At 37.5% G+C, this 23,837-nt stretch overlaps 1 protein-coding gene across 1 annotated transcript; it reads right to left on the bottom strand.

Moving 5' to 3' along the window:
• Positions 1-831: 831 nt before the first annotated feature.
• On the bottom strand, positions 832-23,644 carry eef1g (eukaryotic translation elongation factor 1 gamma). The gene is made up of 10 exons (XM_077236011.1): positions 23,553-23,644; positions 22,593-22,751; positions 22,448-22,511; positions 21,161-21,303; positions 20,926-21,069; positions 16,056-16,185; positions 9,082-9,307; positions 8,821-8,993; positions 8,528-8,652; positions 832-1,129 (listed from the first exon to the last, which is right to left on the bottom strand). The coding sequence occupies exons 1-10, from the start codon at positions 23,562-23,564 to the stop codon at positions 971-973; spliced, it is 1,335 nt and encodes a 444-aa protein (XP_077092126.1). The 5' UTR covers positions 23,565-23,644; the 3' UTR covers positions 832-970.
• Between the last annotated feature and the right edge of the window lie 193 nt (positions 23,645-23,837).

The following is a 23,837-nucleotide window of genomic DNA, read 5'->3' as shown; positions in this document are numbered from 1 at the left end:
GCAATTTGCAGGGCATTATATATATATATATATATATATGTATATTTGGGAATCAAAACCATGATCGTGACATTATTGCAAAAGATCAGGATGCATTTTATGGAACTAAAATAAAAAAAAGGGCTCATTTTTTTCCATTCTCCTATGAATGCCCCACAAAAAAAAAATAACCCCAGGCTGACAATAAATTGCTCACATGACTTTGAAATGGAATTAAAATTGCAAAGTAGTTTACATCAAGTGTGCAGAATCTGGGATGAGTAACTTTGCCACTGGACAACGTAACGAAAAATAAATTAACAGAAAAATAAAATAAAATGCAATACCAAGGTTGAAAAAAATATCCTCAAACTTCCACTGGATTTATGGTTGGGTCCATTTAGGTGCGTTAATGGGAGCGTGACCTGAGGCTCCCTCTGGTGGATTTTAGTCTGGTCAATTTTTCCAAATGCCAAAGTTAAAATGGGCAAACATTCTCTTAATTAAATGTCTGGGACGCCATTTTGTTTCCAGAGTTTCAATGATTTCCAGATTCAAAGAGCATCATAATTTATATGCTTTCTCAATTTCAGATCCCAGGAGAGCATCAGGCACTGTGAGAAAAAGACTTTCCGGTAACATTAAAACCAGCACTAAAAGCAAGTTTTATACTTTCAACCTTGCTCAAACCTTGACCCCCAGCTCCCAAAATATTACCATCAGCTATTTATAAAACATGTATCTGCTATAGAACTATGACATGCTTAAGTTTTTTTTTTTTTTTTTTTTTTTTTTAAAGAGACAAACACTCAAGAGTAACAGTCAAAACAGAAAAATAAAATAAAACACAAATTTGGATTGTGAAAAAAAAGTTTTATTTCTCAACTTAAGTCTTCCTTCCACCACAGCTCAAAGCCTTGTACATGGGGCTTTCAAACAAATGTCATGTCCATTGATACGGATGTTGATAAATACTGGGAGCAAGATGTTCTCACTTGAAAATCTTGCCCTGGTTGAAAGCTTTGCCTACATGTTTGAATTCACCCTCCCATGCAAAGTATTCCTTCACCATGGTCTTGCATTCTTCGCTGTCCACATCCAACTTGCGCCAAGTGTATGACTCGTAGTCTATCTGCCAATCATCACTCAGCTGAGGGGAGATGAGAAAGAAAAAAAAACATTGAATCAAATTTCAATCAAGTCAAAATAATAAAAATGTTCAACATTCCCATTTTAATAATAATGAATGTCATTGAAGTGATTAAACTCCACACTGATTATACGGAGTCAACTGAGATGGTCACAAATCTTAGGGCAGATTGTAACTTCTCGCAATTTACTTTTGCCATTTGCTGAGAACTACAAACAAAACATTTGTACAGTCAACTTGAATCAATACTTGTCAACTAACCATATCAATATATACAGCTCACTGGTTTTGAAAACATTTCTGCTTTTTATAATGTATCCATCTACTTAACTGCACAAATACTGAATGAAGCACAACTAATAATGGCAAAAACAGCTAGTGAATTAAGCCTGGTTATCCGGTCTCGCATGTAAACCCTTGATGTTAATTTGGCAAGCCATTTTTAGTCTTAGTCCTCAGTCAAATGTACTTTATAGTTATATTTTGTCAACCTTGTCCTGTTTTTGTTTAGGGGCTGTTTACACAACACCGTCTTCCACTTGAAACAATGTTTATGCATTTTGGACGTTCATTTACACAATGTCGTTTTGGGTGTCTGAAAACGGGTTTCGAAGTGCAAGCCTACATGTAAACCACAAAAACACAAATCCGTGAAAAAGATGACCTCATGCACATGCGTATTACTTGTTCAGTCTATAGTATACATGTTCATCGTCATCTAATTTCCTGGAAGCAGAATACATCGTTTTTAGTAATTTTCGCAGATCTTCCAGATGTGGAAAATTTCAAAGAAAAACTTCAAACCAACGATAAGGCAACAACATGCAAGTGCTGTGACTAGTTCCAGATAGTCTAGCGCAGTACTTTTATTTATTTTATTTTATAAATATAGCTATAGAATAGTAAGTGTTAGTATTAATGGGTCAAGTGTGCTGAAAGAGATGCGTTTTCAGCAATTTCTTGAAAATGGCCAAAGACTAAGCAGTTCGGGTTGAGTTAGGCAGGTCATTCCACCAGCAGGGAACAATCCAGGTGAAGTGAGAGTGTGAGTGATTGTGCCTCTTTGAGATGGCACCATAAGGCGCCGTTCACTTGCAGAATGCGAGCTTCTGGATGGACATGGGGGTCTGGAGTAATGCGTTTAGGTATGGAGGGGGATTTTCGTCATGCTGCATAATGGTTAAACCGATAATGATTATTTTGCTCAATTATAAATCACAATGATTATCAACATTTAAGAAATGTCTCACAATGATTGTTATTTAAGAAATGCATTTTTACATTTCACCAGAATTATTGCACTTTCACCAAGCAGCACAAATTAAAATAAGCCGTGTGTAAGATTCAACGTTCTATTACCTCATCGAGGCCTGGTTTCACAGACAGGGCTAAGATAAAGCCAGAATTGCATCGACAAAACATACAGGAAGCGTTTTCCACATCAGAGAAGATATGCTTCTTTGATGAGCTGGTTTTTATTTACCAACATTATCAACTTGCAATCTATGTGATATGTTCAAGACCTCTGACATTCAGCGTGTTTACTCCAGCAACCATGCTGCATTTGATGCTGCTTTAAGATTGATCACTACAGCTGTGCTAGGATGGAAAAATTGTTTGGTTATTGGTCACAATTGGCCAAAACTTAAAAGAAGCCTTTTATTCAACGCTTTCTGGAAATATGACGCAAGGCGCCGAGTTAAACTTTCACAATGTGCCTTCAATTGTGCCTAATCTGGCTGGCAGTTTTTCAAAACCTGATCAAGTCAATGTGGTTTGCAATGTTCATAAAACTAATGCACACTAAATGTACTGCACATGACATGGGGAAAGACTAGATTGGTGTTGCTAAACCTAGAAAACAAAAAGATGGCTTAAAATTATGATTCACAAATTTCTCTGAACTTAAAGGTGATTTGCTCCAGAAATATTTTCTATGCTGGTTGAAAGTCTCTTCACATCCTGATAGCAATCACCAAGTTAAGTGGGCTAAATTTATTGATATGTATATATCGTTTGTGGAAGGTGTAGGACCATAAAATGTTTACCCAATCATTGCATTCGGTCCAACCTGCCTTAATGTACGGCACCCTCTCACATCACACGTCATCAGCGCGTTTCATGCTATGAGTTACACAGACGTCAGTCACCGAGCACCGCAACCACTTTTTACAGTTCCTCCTGAACCAAAACAATGAGCTTATGCTGCGTTCACGGCGTAACTACTGTAATTTGGAAGAGATGGAAATCTGTATACTCGAACAGTTTGTGACTTGGATTTATGCCTTTCAATAGCAACACTATCGATGCCAAAATGAATCTGAAGCAGTCAGGTAGTACAGATCAGAGCTCCAGTTGTTTATGTTCAATATTATTGTAAAGTTATGCGTTTTGAGACATGAGATAATTTAACAGTCTTGAGACCCTTTTGTTTGCTCCCTGCTGTAAGCATACATGTGTTTTGAAGGAAGCGTGTCTTTGGAGACATAATTGTGAACAATCTTGTGAAACAAGCTCAGGTGTCCCATTAAAAGGAAGAGGAAGCTAATGATTTTCACCCACAGTATCCAATGCTGTTAGTTAAAAAAATTTAAAAGAATCATCGCGAGTCACTACAGTAAAATAACATCTAGTAAAAAGTAACATATTTTAGGTCATTAGATGACAGGGCTCAACATTAACGCTTGTCCAGGACAAATGGATTTTTTGAAGGGACAAGTAAAAGAATTTTACTTGCCCGAACGGACAATTAGCCTGATTAAAACATGAACGAACAAAAAAAAAAATAACTAGAGAATCACAAAAACGAGAGAATATACAGATTTTATTTAATTTATATTAAGTTGCGATCGATAGTGGATCATAAATATGGGATGATTTTAGTATCAAAATGATTAACACGTGCAAGCACACTTATCAATGAACTTGATACATGTTGCAGAAATGTTTTATCCATGCCTTTCAACTTGTGTGTGCAAAATTCAAAATTGAATGAATGTGAAGCAATTTGTACAAATAGAGACATTTTTGTGAATACAAATGTTTTTTTGTATTCCTTTGTATTAGTGTATCATAATTTGCACATGCAACACAGAAGACGTGCATGTGTGGATCAGGTGACGCGCGTGCATTCATTGACTCGATTCATTGAGTCGATCCTATTTGATTCATTTGGATTTTGAGACTTTCATTTCGCGGGTTTCGCCTTGCACGATCCACACACAGCTGTCTGAGAAAAGCTGCTACCACTAGATGGCAGTATTCTGCTAAAACAGACAACGGCAGCATAATCAAGCGTTCTTCCGCATTTAAGACGCTTAATGAGAGTGATATTGAAGCACCAAATTTAGTAAACAATAATATAGGCCTACCCTATTAATAAAGCATACTTTATAGAGGCAAACATTACGTCAGATTATGAACACCCATAGAAAACCATTATAAAACGCTTAACGTGCAATCGCGCGTTGCATGTTCAGTAAGGTGTATTGGCTACTGAGTTTAAATATCACCGTCTTACTGCATTGACGTTAAACTTTTTCTTTATAATATGCTCTATGGGAGGAAACCTATATAGCCTACAGACAAGAGACTACATGAACGCAACGCACGGCGTTTCAAGTTAAGACAATTTTACAGGGTTCGTACAGACTCTGTCAAATGAAATTCCAGGACTTTCAAGGACTTTTCAAGCACTACTTTTTGGGATTTCAAGGACTTCAATCGGCACTTATCAAACAATATCCTTACTATTATTTTATATTTATTTTATTTTATTTTTTTACTCAAATTAAATACATATGGTATCTGATGTCCCAGCTAACAGACTTTTGTTATAAGAACGTTCTCCAAATATTCAGTGTTGGTTCTGGGAACGTGAAAAATGTCCAGTTTTCTTGACGTTAGAGGAACGTGTTTTAAAAGGTATAATGTTCCTCAAACGTTCGTTCAACTTCATTTTGATTTAAAATTCAACATTATAGGAACGTTGATTTCTAACATTCCAAGAACATAAAAATATCCAGTTTCTTTAATGCTACTAGAATGTTATTTTGAGGTTAGTGTGATGTTCCTGAAACATTCTTTCAATCATCTTTCGAAAGAGTAATAAGAACACAAACTACAGTTTTATCCAGACACAGCCTTAGATAAACTGAAGATAAAAGACATTAACTATCAAGATCTCATTAAACAACTCCACAAACAGCATCACCAGCCTCACGTATTACTAACCAGACTGACTTTATTTCTGGCACACGTCTAGAGAAGTTCTTATTGAGAATTAACAGATTTAGATGTTGATGTCTTATTGAAAATGTTTCGTTTGAGGTCACCATCATGGAGATCAGTGTTTGCTTTAGTTGGGCTCTTGACTTTCATTAGGTTTGTGCTTTATCAGCAATTGCAGGTGTGTTCATGGAGAGCATTTCTGCATTGATAAAGCGGATCAACATGTCTGTTATAATGACAGACAAAAGACGTAACTATAACGAATTGAAACACTATTGAAAAATATGATTTGTAACATTATTGCTTCAGTTGCTGAATGTTGAGTTCTGTGAAATTAAATATAAAACATTGAATTTGCTGTAGTTCTACTGCTTTGAGTCATTTATACACTCACAGAGATCAACATTCGGTATATGAAACACAGGAATGGTAACGTTCTTCATGGCCGCATACAAAACACATTCATGGCTCCCAACATGCATTGTGGCATGAATAAATTATGCATTTGAATTATTTTTTTGATTGTCACCATTGTTGAGGTTTGTTTGACAAGTACTGATGTCTAAGGATGTCATTTTTAACTTTTGAATAGTTTTGGACAATCTCACACAAATTTCTTCAGCTACAAATGATTTTTATGACATTAGTAAGTTCATTACATTCATCTTGAACTACTTTTAAGTTCCAAAAGTAAATCACTCATTTTAAATTACAGTGAGTGCAATTGTTTAACTGCAGTCCTTTGTCTGTTATTAAAGCAGACAAGTTGATCTGCTTTATCAATGCAGAAATGCTCTCCATGAACACCTGCAATTGCTGATAAAGCACAAATGGACCGCAGCGTTGATTTAGTGTGAAACAATTGTATCTTTTCAACAACAACAACAAAAAAACGTCACAATATTTTGAATTAGGGATGCACCGATACCACTTTTTGCAGAACGAGATACCAATACCGTAACCGATCCCAGAATTTTCACTGCATTTGTAATTTTTAAATGTATTAGTAGATAAACCAAAAGAATGTAAATCATATTAGGTGGCTTAATTCTAATTGGCTTGTTTATCAAATAAATATTTATTTCAATTATTTTCATGCTTAATTAAGCCTGCTAAAATGCATTGTATGAGCTTCTGTTACTGTACATTCTATTGCTCTATCATATTTTATCTTTCATTGAATGCACAGCACATATTTAGACTAGAGCAGCTCCAGAAGGGTCAGTGCTGAGGATTGGGTCAGTGGTACAAATGTTTAAACACCAGTGAAATATCAGTTATTTCATCCAATTTTGATACATAAATACAATAGAACAAAAAAGGCTACAAATGAAATAAACAGTGTTTTTAGAGTTTTTCGGGTAGATCTAATAGGTACAGAAATTTGAATAAAGTAGCCTAATCAAATGTGAAAAAATTGCATATTCATTACTGGATAAATTAAATATAGATAGATCTTTTTATAAAGTTGAAAAGGGTAGCCTATTTAGTCAAGAGCAGTGAGTAATGTATTGTCCATTGTTTGATTAACATTAAAACAGCAGTGGGTTTGTCAAACTGCCCTTTTAAGACCGAACGCACGGACCCCATTTGAACATGGCAACGTTCACTTGAGATATAACTGACTTTGTTTACTAGGATACTCGCCAAGATGGGCGTTTTTACATAATTTTGTGTGAATTCGTCCGTACAAACGCAAGACGTGAAAGACAATTTAATTCAGTATTCGTGCGCGGAGACGCTGGTTTGCGGGGGCGCGCGCTGATGTTTGCGTTCATGGAACTTCTTGACTGCAAACGTCCAGTAATAATGTAGGGAATCACTCGTTATACATACATCAGGTAACAGTTCATGTTTCACTTTACTTGCATACAGTATACGATTTAGTTTTCATCCAAATAACACGTGCTGAGTGAACGATTACAATCAAGAGCATTCAACAGAACTGCGATCTCTCGTCAGTTAACGTTAATAATAAGCTACATGCCTCGTTTTATTTTCTTAGCCATTGAAATCCGACTGAACTACAAACCTTCCACTGATGTCTGTTTAAAGGGATGCGCTCGACCAGCTCGTGTGTCTGTGCCGCTGCGCGCTCAATCCACTGCGCGGTTTTCTCTGAGCAGCTTGCGCACCACAGCTGTGTGTTACTATACACACACTGCCTGGGGGGCCTATCGGTTGTTGGTATCCGAGCATTTTAAAACGAGTGCGTTTTTTTTCCTGAATACTATTACGATTGAAAATGTGACTGACTTAAATGTAACTGTTTATTGAGCTGTTGTATGAAATCACTTGCATTTGACGCAATATTGACTGTATTTGTTCCGGTTCAGCAGCGAAAATAACAAAGACCACAGCAGAACCATCGCGCATATCAGAGCAACCGTGTTTCATTACTGAATGATTCAGCATTTTGAACGAATCGGTTGAGTCAAAAGTTCAATGACCCATTCATAAACAACAGCCTCATTCTTGAATGAATCAGTCGTTTGAATGACTGTCAATTATTAAGACAGGCGCCTGCCACCACCTACTGGCGGTTTAGTGTTATGTTTAAAAGTATCATTCTTTCCAAAGTTTCTTATTTGTATATTAAAAAAAATATTTAAAACAATCTCATAATATTAATGCAGTTGACATTTTTTCATGTAAATTATTTAATTTGATCAGCCCTACCTAGGGTAACAATTTAATTTGATCAAATTTAGGAACTTAAAATGAAAAATTAAGCATACATTTAATAAGATTGGGGGGGGAAATCCCCTGTAAAAGATATGCAGATATGACAAATGCAGATTTAAATATATCAAAGCTGATTGAACACTGAGGAGAATATTGCTTCAGAATAAATTTAACACCACAATTTTTTTTCTCTCAGACAAGCAATTTTTTACCACATCTTACCAATTTTACCACAAGGATCCGCCATTAAAGATCTGTCCCTTATGGACTGCATGACTTTGCCACTTCCTGTGGACTTTTTTTTTTTCCTCGACTAACCGGCTAAAACCATTTTGGTTGACTAAGCCTCTTCTCGTTGACTAACTTTTAGTTGACTATTAGGAGGCAGCCCTACATTTTCGATACAGGCGTTTATCCTGGAATCAAACAAAATAAACATACATAGACACTAAACAGGGTTCTGAGTACATGTAAATCACTCACAGTAAATGCAAGGTCCTGGCCTCTGAAGACCCAGATACCAGAGATGCAACCGTCATTGTTTGCACCGAAGAGGATGACACTGGCAAATGCATTCTTACGTAGTTTGTCAAGTCGTTGGAACATTCCTGAGAAGACGAGCAAGAAAGTACTTGTACAACTATTTCAAAACTATGCAATGCTAAACTCTTGCGCAAGTAGTACATGGTGAATTGGAAGGAACAAAAAATCAAAAACAAAAGTTATAGCATTCCAGGCACTGTTTAACAAGACAAGGCAAAGTGACCTGACTGTACCTGTGATAAGATTACAGCTCATGAAGGCCATGGTCAGCTCTTCAGGGAAGCGGTACTCAGCGTACCAGATTGAGAAGCCCTCGCGATCAAAGTGATCCCAGAAGTAAGGCAATGCCACAGTCAGGGTGTCCTCGTTGGAGTATTTCCTCTTGAACTCATCCATGACAAAAGAGCTAGAACAAGAGGACAAAGGCAGACTGATGAGAGAGCGAACAGGCTTTCAAGCAGTATCTATCTCTAAAGTGAGGGTGTATCAAGTACGTTTTTGGAAGGTGAGCAAATGGGTCCTTCGTTTTCGGCTCAGAAGCCAGTGCAGCCTCACATTCGTCCATCTCCTCCTCAGCTGGGGCGGCTTTCTTTTCTTCCTTTTTCTTCTCTTTTTTCTCCTGCTGCGGTTGTTGCTGCGGCTGCTTGCCTCCTTCCTTGCCACCTTTCTCCTTCTTGATAGGAGTCTCCTTCTTCGGCTGCATCTCAGCAAACTTCTTAGCTAGAAAAATTACAATAAATAAAAGCACATGAACTAGCGCTCAATATTTGGAAAATATTGAAAAGCAAGCAACTGCTGCACTTCCAAGTTTTTACAAAGGAGAGGAGATTAATTAAAGATTAATTAAAATAAATAAACACTTGTGTGTGATATTGTGACAGTTCAGAATGCATTTCAAATTGTAGAGCTTCAGATTAATTTTGCCTAGGGTTGTACTGACTTCAAAATCACAGCCTCGTTTTTGTCAAAATGTGAGAAAAACCCTACAAAATAAATGGTGGATTTCCATGGCTATTTTCTTCTTTTATCCAGTCTAAAGAACTCCATTTCCAAATGTTCAACAAAAGCACTGCCAAGTTACAAAATTATGAAACACTGAGCATAAATAATTCAAAGAACTATTTATTTATACATGCATGTGCTTGTGTGTACATCGTAAAGTATCATGAACCACATTTTGGAGCTGTCACACTTATGACAACTTTTTTCCTGCGCCATATTTCCATTGACCAGCAGGTGCCCCTGCGTGCATTCGAAGCTACATGAAGTTTCATCTCACCACCACTAATACACTAATAAATAAATTATATATATATACAGGTCCTTCTCAAAAAATTAGCATATTGTGATAAAGTTCATTATTTTCCATAATGTAATGATAAAAATTAAAGTTCATTATTTTCCATAATGTAATGATAAAAATTAAACTTTCATATATTTTAGATTCATTGCACACCAACTGAAATATTTCAGGTCTTTTATTGTTTTAATACTGATGATTTTGGCATTCAGCTCATGAAAACCCAAAATTCCTGTCTCAAAAAATTAGCATATCATGAAAAGGGTCTCTAAACAAGCTATTAACCTAATCATCTGAATCAAGTAATTAACTCTAAACACCTGCAAAAGATTCCTGAGGCTTTTAAAAACTCCCAGCCTGTTTCATTACTCAAAACCGCAATCATGGGTAAGACTGCCGACCTGACTGCTGTCCAGAAGGCCATCATTGACACCCTCAAGCAAGAGGGTAAGACAGAAAGAAATTTCTGAACAAATAGGCTGTTCCCAGAGTGCTGTATCAAGGCACCTCAGTGGGAAGTCTGTGGGAAGGAAAAAGTGTGGCAAAAAACGCTGCACAACGAGAAGAGGTGACCGGACCCTGAGGAAGATTGTGGAGAAGGACCGATTCCAGACCTTGGGGGACCTGCGGAAGCAGTGGACTGAGTCTGGAGTAGAAACATCCAGAGCCACCGTGCACAGGCGTGTGCAGGAAATGGGCTACAGGTGCCGCATTCCCCAGGTCAAGCCACTTTTGAACCAGAAACAGCGGCAGAAGCGCCTGACCTGGGCTACAGAGAAGCAGCACTGGACTGTTGCTCAGTTTTGCATGTCATTCGGAAATCAAGGTGCCAGAGTCTGGAGGGAGACTGGGGAGAAGGAAATGCCAAAATGCCTGAACTCCAGTGTCAAGTACCCACAGTCAGTGATGGTCTGGGGTGCCATGTCAGCTGCTGGTGTTGGACCACTGTGTTTTATCAAGGGCAGGGTCAATGCAGCTAGCTATCAGGAGATTTTGGAGCACTTCATGCTTCCATCTGCTGAAAAGCTTTATGGAGATGAAGATTTCAGTTTTCAGCACGACCTGGCACCTGCTCACAGTGCCAAAACCACTGGTAAATAGTTTACTGACCATGGTATTTCTGTGCTCAATTGGCCTGCCAACTCTCCTGACCTGAACCCCTTAGAGAATCTGTGGGATATTGAGAAGAGAAAGTTGAGAGACGCACGACCCAACACTCTGGATGAGCTTAAGGCCGCTATCGAAGCATCCTGGGCCTCCATAACACCTCAGCAGTGCCACAGCTGATTGCCTCCATGCCACGCCGCATTGAAGCAGTCATTTCTGCAAAAGGATTCCCGACCAAGTATTGACTCTTGAGTGCATAACTGAACATAATTATTTGAAGGTTGACTTTTTTGTATTAAAAACACTTTTATTGGTCGGATGAAATATGCTAATTTTTTGAGATAGGAATTTTGGGTTATTATGAGCTGTATGCCAAAATCATCAGTATTAAAACAATAAAAGACCTGAAATATTTCAGTTGGTGTGCAATGAATCTAAAATTTATGAAAATTTAATTTTTATCATTACATTATGGAAAATAATTAACTTTATCACAATATGCTAATTCTTTGAGAAGGACCTGTATATTAGGGCTGCAACTAACGATTATTTTGATAATCGATTAATCGGACGATTATTTTTGCGATTAATCGGATAGAAATTAAATTAGATTTTTTTTTATTATAACTAAATAAAACCGTAAATCAGGGTATTTATGTGTAAAAGTGTACTTTAAAAAGTGCAAAAGCCACACATTGAGTTTTACTAATATCAATATTTGCATTGTTTTTAATGATAATTGCTGATGGCAAGTTGACAAACATGATTATTGTTAAAAAAATGATATCCAACATATTATGTTTTAACACAATTTTTGTTAAAACAAATTTACACAGACATGTTGTTCAGATGTGAATATCTGAACTAAAAACAAACTAAAAACATCTAAAATATATAATTCATTTAATTTTTATTTAAAATTAATTATATATAAGGAATATAAGGATAAAGAATATAATATATATTATATATATAATATATAAAAGAATATAATATAAGGATAAATTGATTAAATAAATATAGAAAGACTGAAAACAATTGTGTGAATGTAGAGTAGAGGCTGACATTTTTTCGGGAATCCCACGGGTCACGGGATTCCCGTGGGATTCCTGCAGGATGGGAGTCATCTTTGCTATCAATCACGGGATTTGGACGGTACAGGATAAATGGTTAACGGGAGCAGACGGGAGCGGGAATCAACCAATAGCAAAGACGACAAAAAAAGAAAAAAGTAAATGCATCATTTTGTAGTTTCCTTTTAATACGCCTACAATGTAACGCAATTAAAAAATAACTACACGACCCAGCCGTCCCAGAAGCCATCAGTGCTTTTTGTCACGGCTTACTGCCGAAATTCAAAGAGCAGTGATGGAGGGAGCTAACAGCCGTGGAGAAGTCGATGTGGCAAAAAATGATTTACAGCGCAAAGTCAGAAGTAATGACATGTCTATTAAGTTCACAGAACTGGTCGGAAAGTCTGAAATATTAATTAAGTTTATGAGAGTAGAATGTGACGGTGATAGCACAATGTACGCTGCTTGTAAGACATGCTTAGTCTTAGTCAAGTACGCAAGTGATTCAGGGACGAGCGGTCTGAAGAAGCACACTTGCAAGGCAAATTCGGGAAAGAATCAGGCAAGCATCGCTTCGTTCATCAAGCGAAAATTGACGTATATGGGAGCGGTACAGGAGCGGGAGTCAGTTTAAACAGGAGCGGGATGGGATTGGGAGTCAATTTACCAGGAGCGGGATGGGATGGGATTATTTTTTAAACTTTGGTCTGGGAGTGGGACGGGACAAGATTTCTTTCTACGGGAGTGGGACGGGACAGGAGTGAAAATCCACTCCCGTGTCATCCTCTAATGTAGAGCCGCAGTAGATCGCGTTTGAAAAACAATTAAAACTTAGTAGACAAATGCTATAAAAAGAGAACGGAATGGAGGTAACGTTACCCAGCAAGCTAACAGGCTTGAGTAAAGGACAGGAGAAATTATGCATTAGTGCACAAGCATTCGCTGAAAACCACTGAGTACAGTGACTAAAAAACAATATTTTACTGCTGCTGTTATTAACTGCCTTTATATTTAGTGCTTCGCTTTGTAAAGACCGTTTTAATTTAACCTATTTCTGCGGTAGCGCTATTTTAATCCATCACTTACGTTGCGAGCGAACTGATTGCGCAACCTGATGCTCGAGACAAAATACAGACATCCCAAGATCCCGGAAGTCCCGGGAGTCTCCCGCATATTGATTGCGGCTCCCTGATGCCCGCGAATTAGTTCAAACTCCCGAAATCTAGAGCGCGCAAGCAAGAGCGCGCATGCGAGACAGAAGAGACTGCTCCAAACCGTGTAGCGCGCGCGCTCGGCAGAGCGCCTGAGGGAGAGAGACCTTGCGTGTGTGTGCGTACCAGTAAACGCTCCCCGTGACGTAAGCAGACCAACTAATCGATAATGACATTCGTTGACAACGATTTTCATAATCGATTATAATCGATTTTATCGATTAGTTGTTGCAGCCCTACTGTATATATATATATATATATATATATATACACACATACATATACACACACAAATATTTTGTATGTATTCCAAGCTGCTTTTAGTATGAACATTTACATATAAAATAATATGGTTCGTCACCATTTTGTTCAAGCCTGCTCTACAAAGACTTACAGCATCTGCCACCGTAATGGTAGTATGGCCTATACTAGGGATGCTCATATTGACCGTTTAACCGTTAACCGAAAGTAAAAAATTTAACTGATTAATACTACCAGTTAAACGGTTTAAAAGTTTTAACTTAAGGTTTTTTTTTGTTTTTGCTGCATGGTTAATTAAATTCTATAAAAAAAAACTATATAGCCTATATTTGTTAACTCACGGGGCGCATCGACACGCACAACCACACGTGCCTACAGACATTTCACTGAGCAAACAAAATGAAGCGAGTGAAAAGTAGTACTGTGTGGGTCCATTTCGACAGAAAGGGCGACAAAGTTACTTGCAAAATATGCTACGTGGTATTAAAATAAAGCAGTAGTACAATGCAATATCACTGGCCAAGCAAAAATCCACAAGCAAATGAAAGGCACTTCCCGAAGCTGGCCACTCTAGCGCTTAGGGATGGGACGATTACCGGTTTCACTATAAGCCACGATAAAATGTACTGATGGTTAGTAATATCGTTAAAAATTCAATTATCATTAAAACCGTGTTTGATTATAGCGATTTTAAAAACTCCCTATAAATCCTGTCCATCCAGCAAAAGTCCAGCAGCGCGCAATGTTGGGGTTTTTCTTTTTATTCGAGAAGGAATGGCAGAAGGCAGTGACCGTGTTCGGGAGATTTTTCAGCCTTTTAAGAGGACCAAATCTGAGGTGTGGTCATATTTTGGCATTTACAAAAATCATGAGGGAAACTTAATCGAGGATGGTCACTTTGTCTGCAGAACATGCACAAAAAAAGTCGCTGCGATAGAGGTAAACACTTCAAATCTGCCGAGCCGTCCTGTGTGACCATCATCCACTGTTGTAGCGAACGCAAAGCAAGTTAACATTGATCTCAATACTAAAACTACGTCTGGGAAATAATTGGGCACAAAATGTTGTTTTGAGTTGAAATATTTTATCTCACTCACTTGAAATAAACTTGAAGCTTCTGTGAAGAAAAGTTCGCAGCAATAAGTGGCTTTGAGCCAAAGACGAACGAACAAGTTCAAACAAGACTATTAAGAGTGACATTTAAGAGATAATGTATATTCATTGTACACTTATAACACCAATTTTTTTTTACCACATAATTACGGGGACATATTGAATAGAGATGAATGTCTCTATTCTTACCTGTTAAATCCATTTTCTACAGCGTAAAAAACTCGTCCAGACAAGATGATCACAACAATATTATTACATTCTGTAAACAATAAATCAACTCGGATTTCATTTTCAATACAATCAAAAACGGAGACGCAAGATGACAAGTTGTATTTGAATGAAATGAGAGCGCGTGTCCGTTGTGATACATGGATGTGGGCTGAGTTATAATGCATTGCTATTGACGACGGTCATTATAAGGAAGGAAATGCCACAGAATACAATCTTGCTTTAAAAAGTGCATAGAGCTGCTGGTTTTTTTTTTGGTTTGTTGATTCTCAAATATAAAACTTGTTGAAATGTTTTCAGTGTGAGCATCAGTTCTTTTTTAACACTTTCATCTTGTTTTAACAAAACCGTGATAATATTGATAATCACGCTAATTTCGGTCACTATAATCGTGATATGAAATTTTCATACCGTCCCATCCCTACTAGCGAGACGTTATCTCTGTATTCCCGGGATATCTGTGCCATCGGAGAGGCTGTTTTCTGCAGCGGCTGTCAACAGGCTGCTCTCCAGACTAACACCACATCATGAAGACATGTCTAGTTTTTATTTAAAAAAAGTGACAAGGTGTGGATTGAGGTAGGCCTGCTATTTTTATTTTATGGAAAAACTTAGTCTGACGGAAAACAAACTGCCGGTTTAACAAATTGCTGGTTTTTCAAAGCTTCAAACAGATTCAGTGTTTTCTTTTAGTCATCTTAATTTGTGAATTCTTCTAGTCATCTTAATTTGTGAATTCTTCAAGTTAAAAAAATATATATTTAGTGTAGGGCTATTTTATGTTTTTCACTGTCAGAAATGCTGAAAATGTGATGTGAACCAGGTTCTTTTGTTGATCTGTTCTGTATGCTGCTCTTTGCACGTTAATAGAAACCCGTTAAATTTTTTTGGGGTATTTTTAACGGATCACAGAGACTCGTCATTTTATTTAATGGAAATTCAATAGTATAATATTATCACTTAACGGCTAATACTCTGATAACGTGCGGCGGTTGTCGGTCAGGAAAATTAACCGTAATGAGCATCCCTAGCCTATACACCACGGATTTAAGAAACATCTTTGATTGTGCTCGAGGACAATATGCTGATAACCATGAAATCAGATGTTCTGCACTTTAATTCAAGTTCAAGCAGAAGAGCAAAAACTACACGGCAAGAAGGTTTGAGGAACTTACCATCAAACTGAGCCATTTTCTCACAGAGCTTAACCTCCCCCAAAACAGTCTTAAACTGAGGTTGGTTGACACAGGTCACAAACCAGCGAGTGACATTGGGGTAGGGCTGACGGAAAGCGGGCTCAAGAACCTAGAAAGGTGAAAAAGAAATTGCAAAACATTCAAATGCCAATTTAAACCCGAAATGTTAAAATCACTAAAGCTGCTTTGAAACAATCTGTATTGTATAAAACACAATATAAATAAAGGTGTCTTTATTTAATTATGCAACTGATTACCCAATCTCTAATACAAGATATTATCTAATGTAAGCATGTTCTGATTAATAGATTGTAGCTTTATGAAGTACATTTACTGTACATTATCATTAGAATGTACAGTCATCAGATGGGTGAGGAACAAATGAGAATGGGGCGTAACAATAGATTGTTATATCAGGATATAATAATGTGACGATATCCCAGTAATGTAAATGATATGCATAGTGACACTGACAGTTTGTTTTATACAAGATTCTGTTTAATGTATTTATAAGGTTAAGTTCACTTCAAAATTAAAACTCATTTTGCATTTTATTTTAGGACGTTACAAAATATATACTGCACCGGAATATACTTTATAGGTGAAAACACTTTCAGACTGGATGGAGTTATGCAGCTTTATATCTGAGGAAATCGCGGGATCCGGCCAAATGACAGGGTACAGAATGATGTAGGGCTGGCCGATATGACCAAAATCTCATATCACCATACAAGTCATCTCATATCCCGATAACAATATATATCACGATATAGTACATTTTCTGTAAATTCAATCAATCAATAGTTTATGACCACATGGAAAGGACTATTTATTTTCTACATTTTAAAGTATACGTATTCAAAAATGTACTCATTCATATGTGATTATTTTTCAACCTTTATTTAGAATTTCTGGGCAAATGTTTGATTAAGAATGTAGAAATATAAAATATGAATCACAAAACATTTTCAAAAACAAACATAAAATATACTGCTATATAAAATGCAGAATGCAAACTTTGTACTTTCAAGTTTAAAATATAGCATCATCAGGGCTCCGAACCAGTTAAATGACCAAAAACAAAAAACGAAAACGAAATGAAATTGACAGGAACATTACCTGAAATGTAAACAAAATCAAATTTAATCGTTCTGAACAGAAACGCTTATTTGAAATGGCCATTAACTGGTTAATAACGTTTATATAACATTAATATCGTTATGTTTAATATTTTAATTTGCCAGTCAACCAATCACGAATTCGAATAGTACAGACATGTGCAAATGTGATATTGACGCATATATAGCCAATATCAACTTGAATGATATGATCGCGCTCAGCTGTCAAGTCATCATGTAAGTTGCAATGGCAATGCCCTGGCGTTAGTTTTTCCGAGGATATATATGTAACTGTCAATCAATTAGGCCTACAATTCAGTGAAAATTGCATGTTATGTCCGACGCCGGTTCCCACAACAGGCTCAAACACCACTAACTTCACTCGCATTATCGACGTAAAACATCATCCTTCACATATAACAGTGAGTCTGCGGTCACGCTGCAAGGGACAGATTGTACTATGGACTATATAATTTGAGCAGTGTAACTTTCTATTAGGGCTGAAACGATTCCTCGAGGTACTCGAGTTACTCCATTACAAAAATTCCTCGAGGCAAAAACTCTGCCTCGAAGCCTCGTTAAATTCCTATGTAAAATGTAATTCACTATATGCGGATCTATGCTATAGCGCGTGATACATTTTGAATTTATTTGGCACGATGGCGGAGAGTAAAGATGTCCATAAACGGCAGAGAATGTCTAAAGTTTGGGATCATTACATACTTAAAAAGGAAGAGAACAAGGTGCAATGTGTCTACTGCGAAGTAGACCTGGCATACCACAACAGTACGACTTCAATGATTCAGAATCTGAACAGAAAACATCCACTCCATGATCTCACCAAGCGTCACTGAAACATAACCTAATGGTCTGTTCACAACGAACGCGAATACAGCGTCAAATAAGCGTCTATCGCGTTTAGTTAGACGCTTAAACATTCGCTCGAGTTAAAATTTTTCAACGTGCGCGGAAGACGTTCGCATCATTCGCGACGCCCGGAACCCCTTCCAGTCACACACACAGACACACAGACACACACACACACACACCCTAGTCTCTCTCACGCGCCAGTCAGATCAATTGCGGCAATGCATCACATATGCTTAAACTTTCACGTAGCCACGCAACAATAATTTCAGCATGCATTCACTACACCGGGACGTGATGGAGGAACACATATTGTATTGCAGTCTTTGCGAGACCTTGTTTGTATGTCACGTCTTCCAAATAGTTACAGACAACAACAAAAAATTAAATTCCCCAGCCTGCTTCTCCAAATCCACTCGTACTTTTGGGGAAGACATTTTAATTGGCTACCAAAGTAATTGAGCATAGAACATTGTTGGCACTTATACTAAATGGGTAAAAATTGCAATAAATAGGCCTAGTTTTGGAGCCAAATGTTGGAGTTGGAAAAAGTTTTTTTTTTTTGTTTTTTGAGAAATAAAAGCCAAATGCTTGATCATTTTACAGCCACATCATTTTCGTTATGCATCATTTGTTTTAGTTGTTTAAAAACACACAAAAAATTATCTAATTACTCGATAAATCGATCGATTAAGTGCTAGATTAATCGATTACAAAAAGAATCGATAGCTGCAGCCCTACTTTCTATGTTTGGTTGAGTTTTATTTTGATAATGAACAGGGTGCGATGTTAGCAATGCTAGGTTATGTTGTGTGCGCGATTGCGGGTATTTGTGTCCTGAGGAACCTGTTGCTCCGTAATTTATGGTCATACGCATATAAGCAAGACACGATTCAAAACTGTAAAGCTTTTGTGAAATACAGAAAACAAGCCGTTTTCTGCAGTCTCGGTTGCCTTTCCGTGAACTCTGGACCCGGTCACAATGAACCGAAGCTCAGCAAAATTTTTCCTTTAGTTTTGATAATCTGTCATTTTTTAAGTGAAATTTATTTCACATTTGGCCTATATATTAGTTTTATTCTGTTTTCTCCGTTCAAAGAAGCGCTTTAAGTGCGTGATGTGAAGTTGTGTGAATCCATGTTCTACACTACCCCGCAATTTTCGCTGGTTTCAAAACACTAGCATATTACCTGGTTTTGTTACTGAAGAATCCAACACGAGACAACGATATGGCGCAACCAAACTCATACGGTTACATGATTGGCTGTTAGCGTGTCACTCCCTATGTTGCTAGATTACCAGGAGAGTAAGTGCCTTTGTTCATGCAACCAAACTTGCTTCGCAAACTGGTTTCTTCCGCCGAAGAAAAAAAAAACGCTTTATCGAACAGATTTTTTATTGATGTTGATTACGTGTCTATCGCGATACATATCGTTATCGTTTTATCGCCCAGCCCTAGAATGATGCACTTAAAATGTATCCAGAACGTATTTACAGTGAAGAGGGAGACAGTAAGGTTACCGTTAAGTGTTCTAGAACCAGATGGTGTTGCCTATAGACGAGCACGAAGAGACGTAGGCTTCGAGTCAACGTGCCACAAAGTTTGGACCAGGATTGTGGTACCCATTCCGTACCTAGTCTATAGGCGTCTTAAAACAAATGGTAATGCCATGTTGTTAGATTAGCACCTGTAGAATTTCCATTTGTTGAAAGCCCAGATCCATCAGAAGCAGTTCGACTTCATGAGCGCATTTTTTTTTTACAAAAAATAAATAAGAACTTATATGGAAGACTACTCTCGTAACTTAATTTGAAACCTCAACTTTATTCTATATACAGTATATATATATATATAAAAAAGAAAATCCGTAAAAAAATTTAAATTCTAGCATTGAGTTTAAAGTCAAAATATTTGAAATTGAAAGTGCAAACAAATTAACATATCACATTTATTTTTAGTAGTAAGATTATTCAAAGCATTTTAGATGGTTTATTCTTGTATGTATAGTGCATTAACAGCGGGAGAGGCGGAAGGGACAGTGAGCACTGGGATAGTCTGTGCCTGAGCGGCTGAAAGCACGAGTACTGTGTAATGTGCACGGAAATTCAGCGACATTAATACATTAAACTAATAAGATGTTGAATATAAATGTATAATAATGCAATGGAGGAATATTTTGTGGGTATAAAAAAAAATATGGCTTAAAATATCCCGATATGTATCGTATCGTGAGTTCAGTATCCCAATTTGTATCGAATCGTGCCACGAGTGTAACATTACACCCCTTATTAAGACCTTTCACTGATAATTAAAAAAAAAAAAAATCACATTATTGGTGCACATGTAAACGTAGTCAGTGACAGAGTGCAAGCACATGTATCTAGCTTAACTATGCATTTTCAGCTTCAGAATCATGAATTCGAGCAAAATTACCCTGTGCATTGGGGACAAAGACCAAGTCCAAGCCTATTCAAGAACACCCCGTAATAAATTTGTTAACTTTTTACCATGTTTTGAAAGTAATAATAAACCTCTTTATTTTGACAAAATATTGTAATAGTATTGTATGTTCAGTATCGCGATAGTAACGTGACGTGTATAGACCACTAAAATAGACCAACAACCAATTGTCCATTTAAAAAAACTCTTAACAATACAATAATAGAAATATTAAATTGATTGTTGTTGATTTAATTCTAAAAGATAATCTATCAAAAAAAGGTAGAAATTAGTGTTAATTAAATTTCCAAAAGACATTTAATCATTTGATAAAAGATGAACTAATATGGACCCAATTTATTGTGCATCCCTAAAAAAAAGGCCTGATTACAGCCGAGATGTTCATGACACCCTGTAGACTCACCTGTTTGTAGAGCCAGAGCAGAGAGCAGACAACAGTGATGTCAGCCAGACTGACTCTCTCCCCAACCAGGAAAGTGTTAGTTTTTAAGTGCTGATTCAGGACGGCAAGGACTCGTTTCACCTCTTCCTTAGCCTGTTCTGTGGCCTACATACAAGACGAAGGACAGTCTTAGAAAACATTCAATGCACTTCCTCAAAAGATAAATGCATTACATCAACAGATATACAAAGCTCACCTGTTTGTTGAACTGCATGATACCCAAGGTGGGGAACACCCAGGCACTAGCTGGAGGGATGATCTCAGAATCAGCAAAACTGACCCACTGCAGCACCTGGGCACTGGCCTGGGGAGTGCTGCCACGAAGGGCATCACTGCTCACTGTCGGGACACACATCAGCATTGATGGTGTGCAATAAAACACCATAATGGGCTCACTTACAATTGGCCACTTCATGCATGAAGACCTGGGGTCTCATTTATAAAGACGTGTATATGATAATCCTACATTTAAAAATACAACAATTTCCAAAATGTCGCTACGACCGCTTTTGAAAAGTCTGCACACAAAAAATCAGAAAAAAAAATAAAAAAGAAAGATTGATGAGTTCAGGCACTCAGCAAGGAAATCCAAGCTCTCCAAAAGATTTATATGGCAAAGGCATGGGCTGGTTTCTGTACAAGAATATTATATTATATTATATTATATCTGAATAGAATTTTTTTCAGAAAATCATTCATTTCAGTGATATAATTAGCACAAAGCAGTTAAAAAATACGCTAATTTCCAGATACAATTATATTAAAGCATATTCTGATTGTCTATGTATCTTTACATTGTCATAAATGACGAATTAATTGAATTACCATGGGGAAAAGTTCGCATGCATGCTCCTCAGTTGGCGTGCGTGTAAGAACATTTTCACATCGGTTTCTGCCTTTATAAATCCTAATTTGTTCTTCACATTTGAAGTAGGAAAAAATCCACAGAACTTGTTGAAAACAAATGAGGCCTCAGGTTTAAAAGCCCGCTGAAATGCTTTCAAATTGGATTGCAATCCAATCGCTCAATCCCCTTTAGGATGAGGTTTGAGATGCATTCCAGACGCACCTGGACAAGTGTAAGAGCATTTGGTTGTTGAAGTCACATATGTGAAATACACTTCTCCCAAAATTGTAAAAAATGAAGGTGTGAGTATGTTATATCAGCTCCTGGCTACCAGACACCAGTGATACTGCAGCACGCATCTCCACAGATATGGCCTGCCACAAATCAGCATCTCTCTTCAGCAAGCCGCAAAATGGCCGCAAATGAAACTCAATATTCAGCATCCTGAAGCTTAACTCAGTCATCTTCAATAAATGTGAACACGAAATTCTCTCACCAGAGCTGAAATCAGATGATGAATAAAATGCATTTGGGCAAGTGCAAACGGAAATTTTGTATCAAACCAGACAACGTATCCAATAAAAGGGAAATGCATGAAGTGACCAAGTGTAAATAGGCACTATAAAGCTTACTTACAGTAGTGAGCAATGGCATTGCTCTCAAACAGACAGAAGCCATCATCACCCTGGTAAGCAGGAACCTAAAACGGATCGGAACCACATCAAATTAACTAATTCGACATCAAGAACAAATGCAAAAAAAGAGAAAGAAGAACACTGACCTTGCCCAAGGGAAAATTGCTAAGGAAAGCAGGGGAACGGTTCGTCTGCCCAAAGGTGAAGGCAGGGGGGGCGTTTGAAATTTTCAGACGAGCCCCACTGTACTGGGCAGCGATCTGAGCCTTAAAGGCCCTCCAGTTCTCTGGGTATGTGTAGAGAGTCTGCAGAAACAAGGTTTGAGATCAGATTACTGAAACTAATGCAGCTTCATCAACCTCCATCATCTATAACAGAAAATGAAAACACAAGCTGCCCCCTTCATTTAGACCACTCAGAGCATTACACAGCACTTTCCACAAGCGGACTCAGCTGACAGTGAATTCCCTGCAATAAAATTACTTCACAGATTGTAAACAATGTTTGCATAGTCGAATAGGGGGTTACTAGTGACAGAACTAACGAACTGGATGGTGTTGCAGTGCCATTTATTTGTAAACCATGTTTTATTTTTAATCTTTAAAACCTCTGATTAAGATTGTAAAGATGCTGAAAGTGTTTGACACTACCACTAAATTTCAGAATCGGACGTGTAAATAGTTAAAACGGGAAACATTTTATTTTGTCTTAACTACACAATGACAATGAATGCATCTACCAGCTCACACTGGTAATTTATGCTCTTAACCTTCACGAAATGCAAGGAACACTACAAACATGACATTCTGCTTTTTACAAAAAGCTTAAAGCGGAGAATTAGGGGCAACGGAAGGGAAGGAAAGGGAAACGTGGCACAAAGAACGCAGCGCTGTACTTCTGCCCGTCATTACACTAACCACCTTATAAAGGGGTGTGGGGAGTATTTACAAATTAAATAATCATCGTAACAGCTTCATAAGAGAGTACAAAATAACACGGTATGAAAACAACGTACACATATATAAGGATCAGAGTGATTGGGGTAGGATTGTGGAGAGAGATGTGCTGTAATAAGGCATGTAAGGGTTTTCTCCCATCTTACTCACCCCTGCCGCCATCTTCAGGACGAGAGAAAGGAGGAACGAGCTGCGCGGTGCTGACGTATAGGCTCGTCCTGGCGCAGAAATAATACGTCATAAAGGCGTGAAAATGAGAGCTTGACCGGACGATGTGTTTTCTCTTTATAAAATGTGATTAAACTTTTCGCTAAACGATGTATTTTTTATTTTATTTTTACAGCAGACACATTTTTAACTTGTTTTCTTTGTTTTGCATCGCTAATTATTCATTCAAAATACCAATAATTCTCAACACACTTTGCCTGGATTTGA

This window comes from Siphateles boraxobius, unplaced genomic scaffold, assembly GCF_051911475.1.
Source record: "Siphateles boraxobius isolate OS27281-9 unplaced genomic scaffold, OSU_SipBor_1 2, whole genome shotgun sequence".
Classification (NCBI taxonomy): domain Eukaryota; kingdom Metazoa; phylum Chordata; class Actinopteri; order Cypriniformes; family Leuciscidae; genus Siphateles; species Siphateles boraxobius.
The sequence above is the reverse complement of the archived record's forward strand: the minus strand, read 5'-3'. Positions and strand labels throughout refer to the sequence as shown.

What these genes read in the sequence shown, in the direction of transcription:
- eef1g (XM_077236011.1), bottom strand. An exon ending in TCATGCAGTTCAACAAACAG is followed by an intron (nt 21,070 to 21,160) that starts GTGAGCTTTGTA and finishes TCTTGTATGTAG; the next exon opens with GCCACAGAACAGGCTAAGGA. An exon ending in GCCAGGACCTTGCATTTACT is followed by an intron (nt 1,130 to 8,527) that starts GTGAGTGATTTA and finishes ATCTCCCCTCAG; the next exon opens with CTGAGTGATGATTGGCAGAT.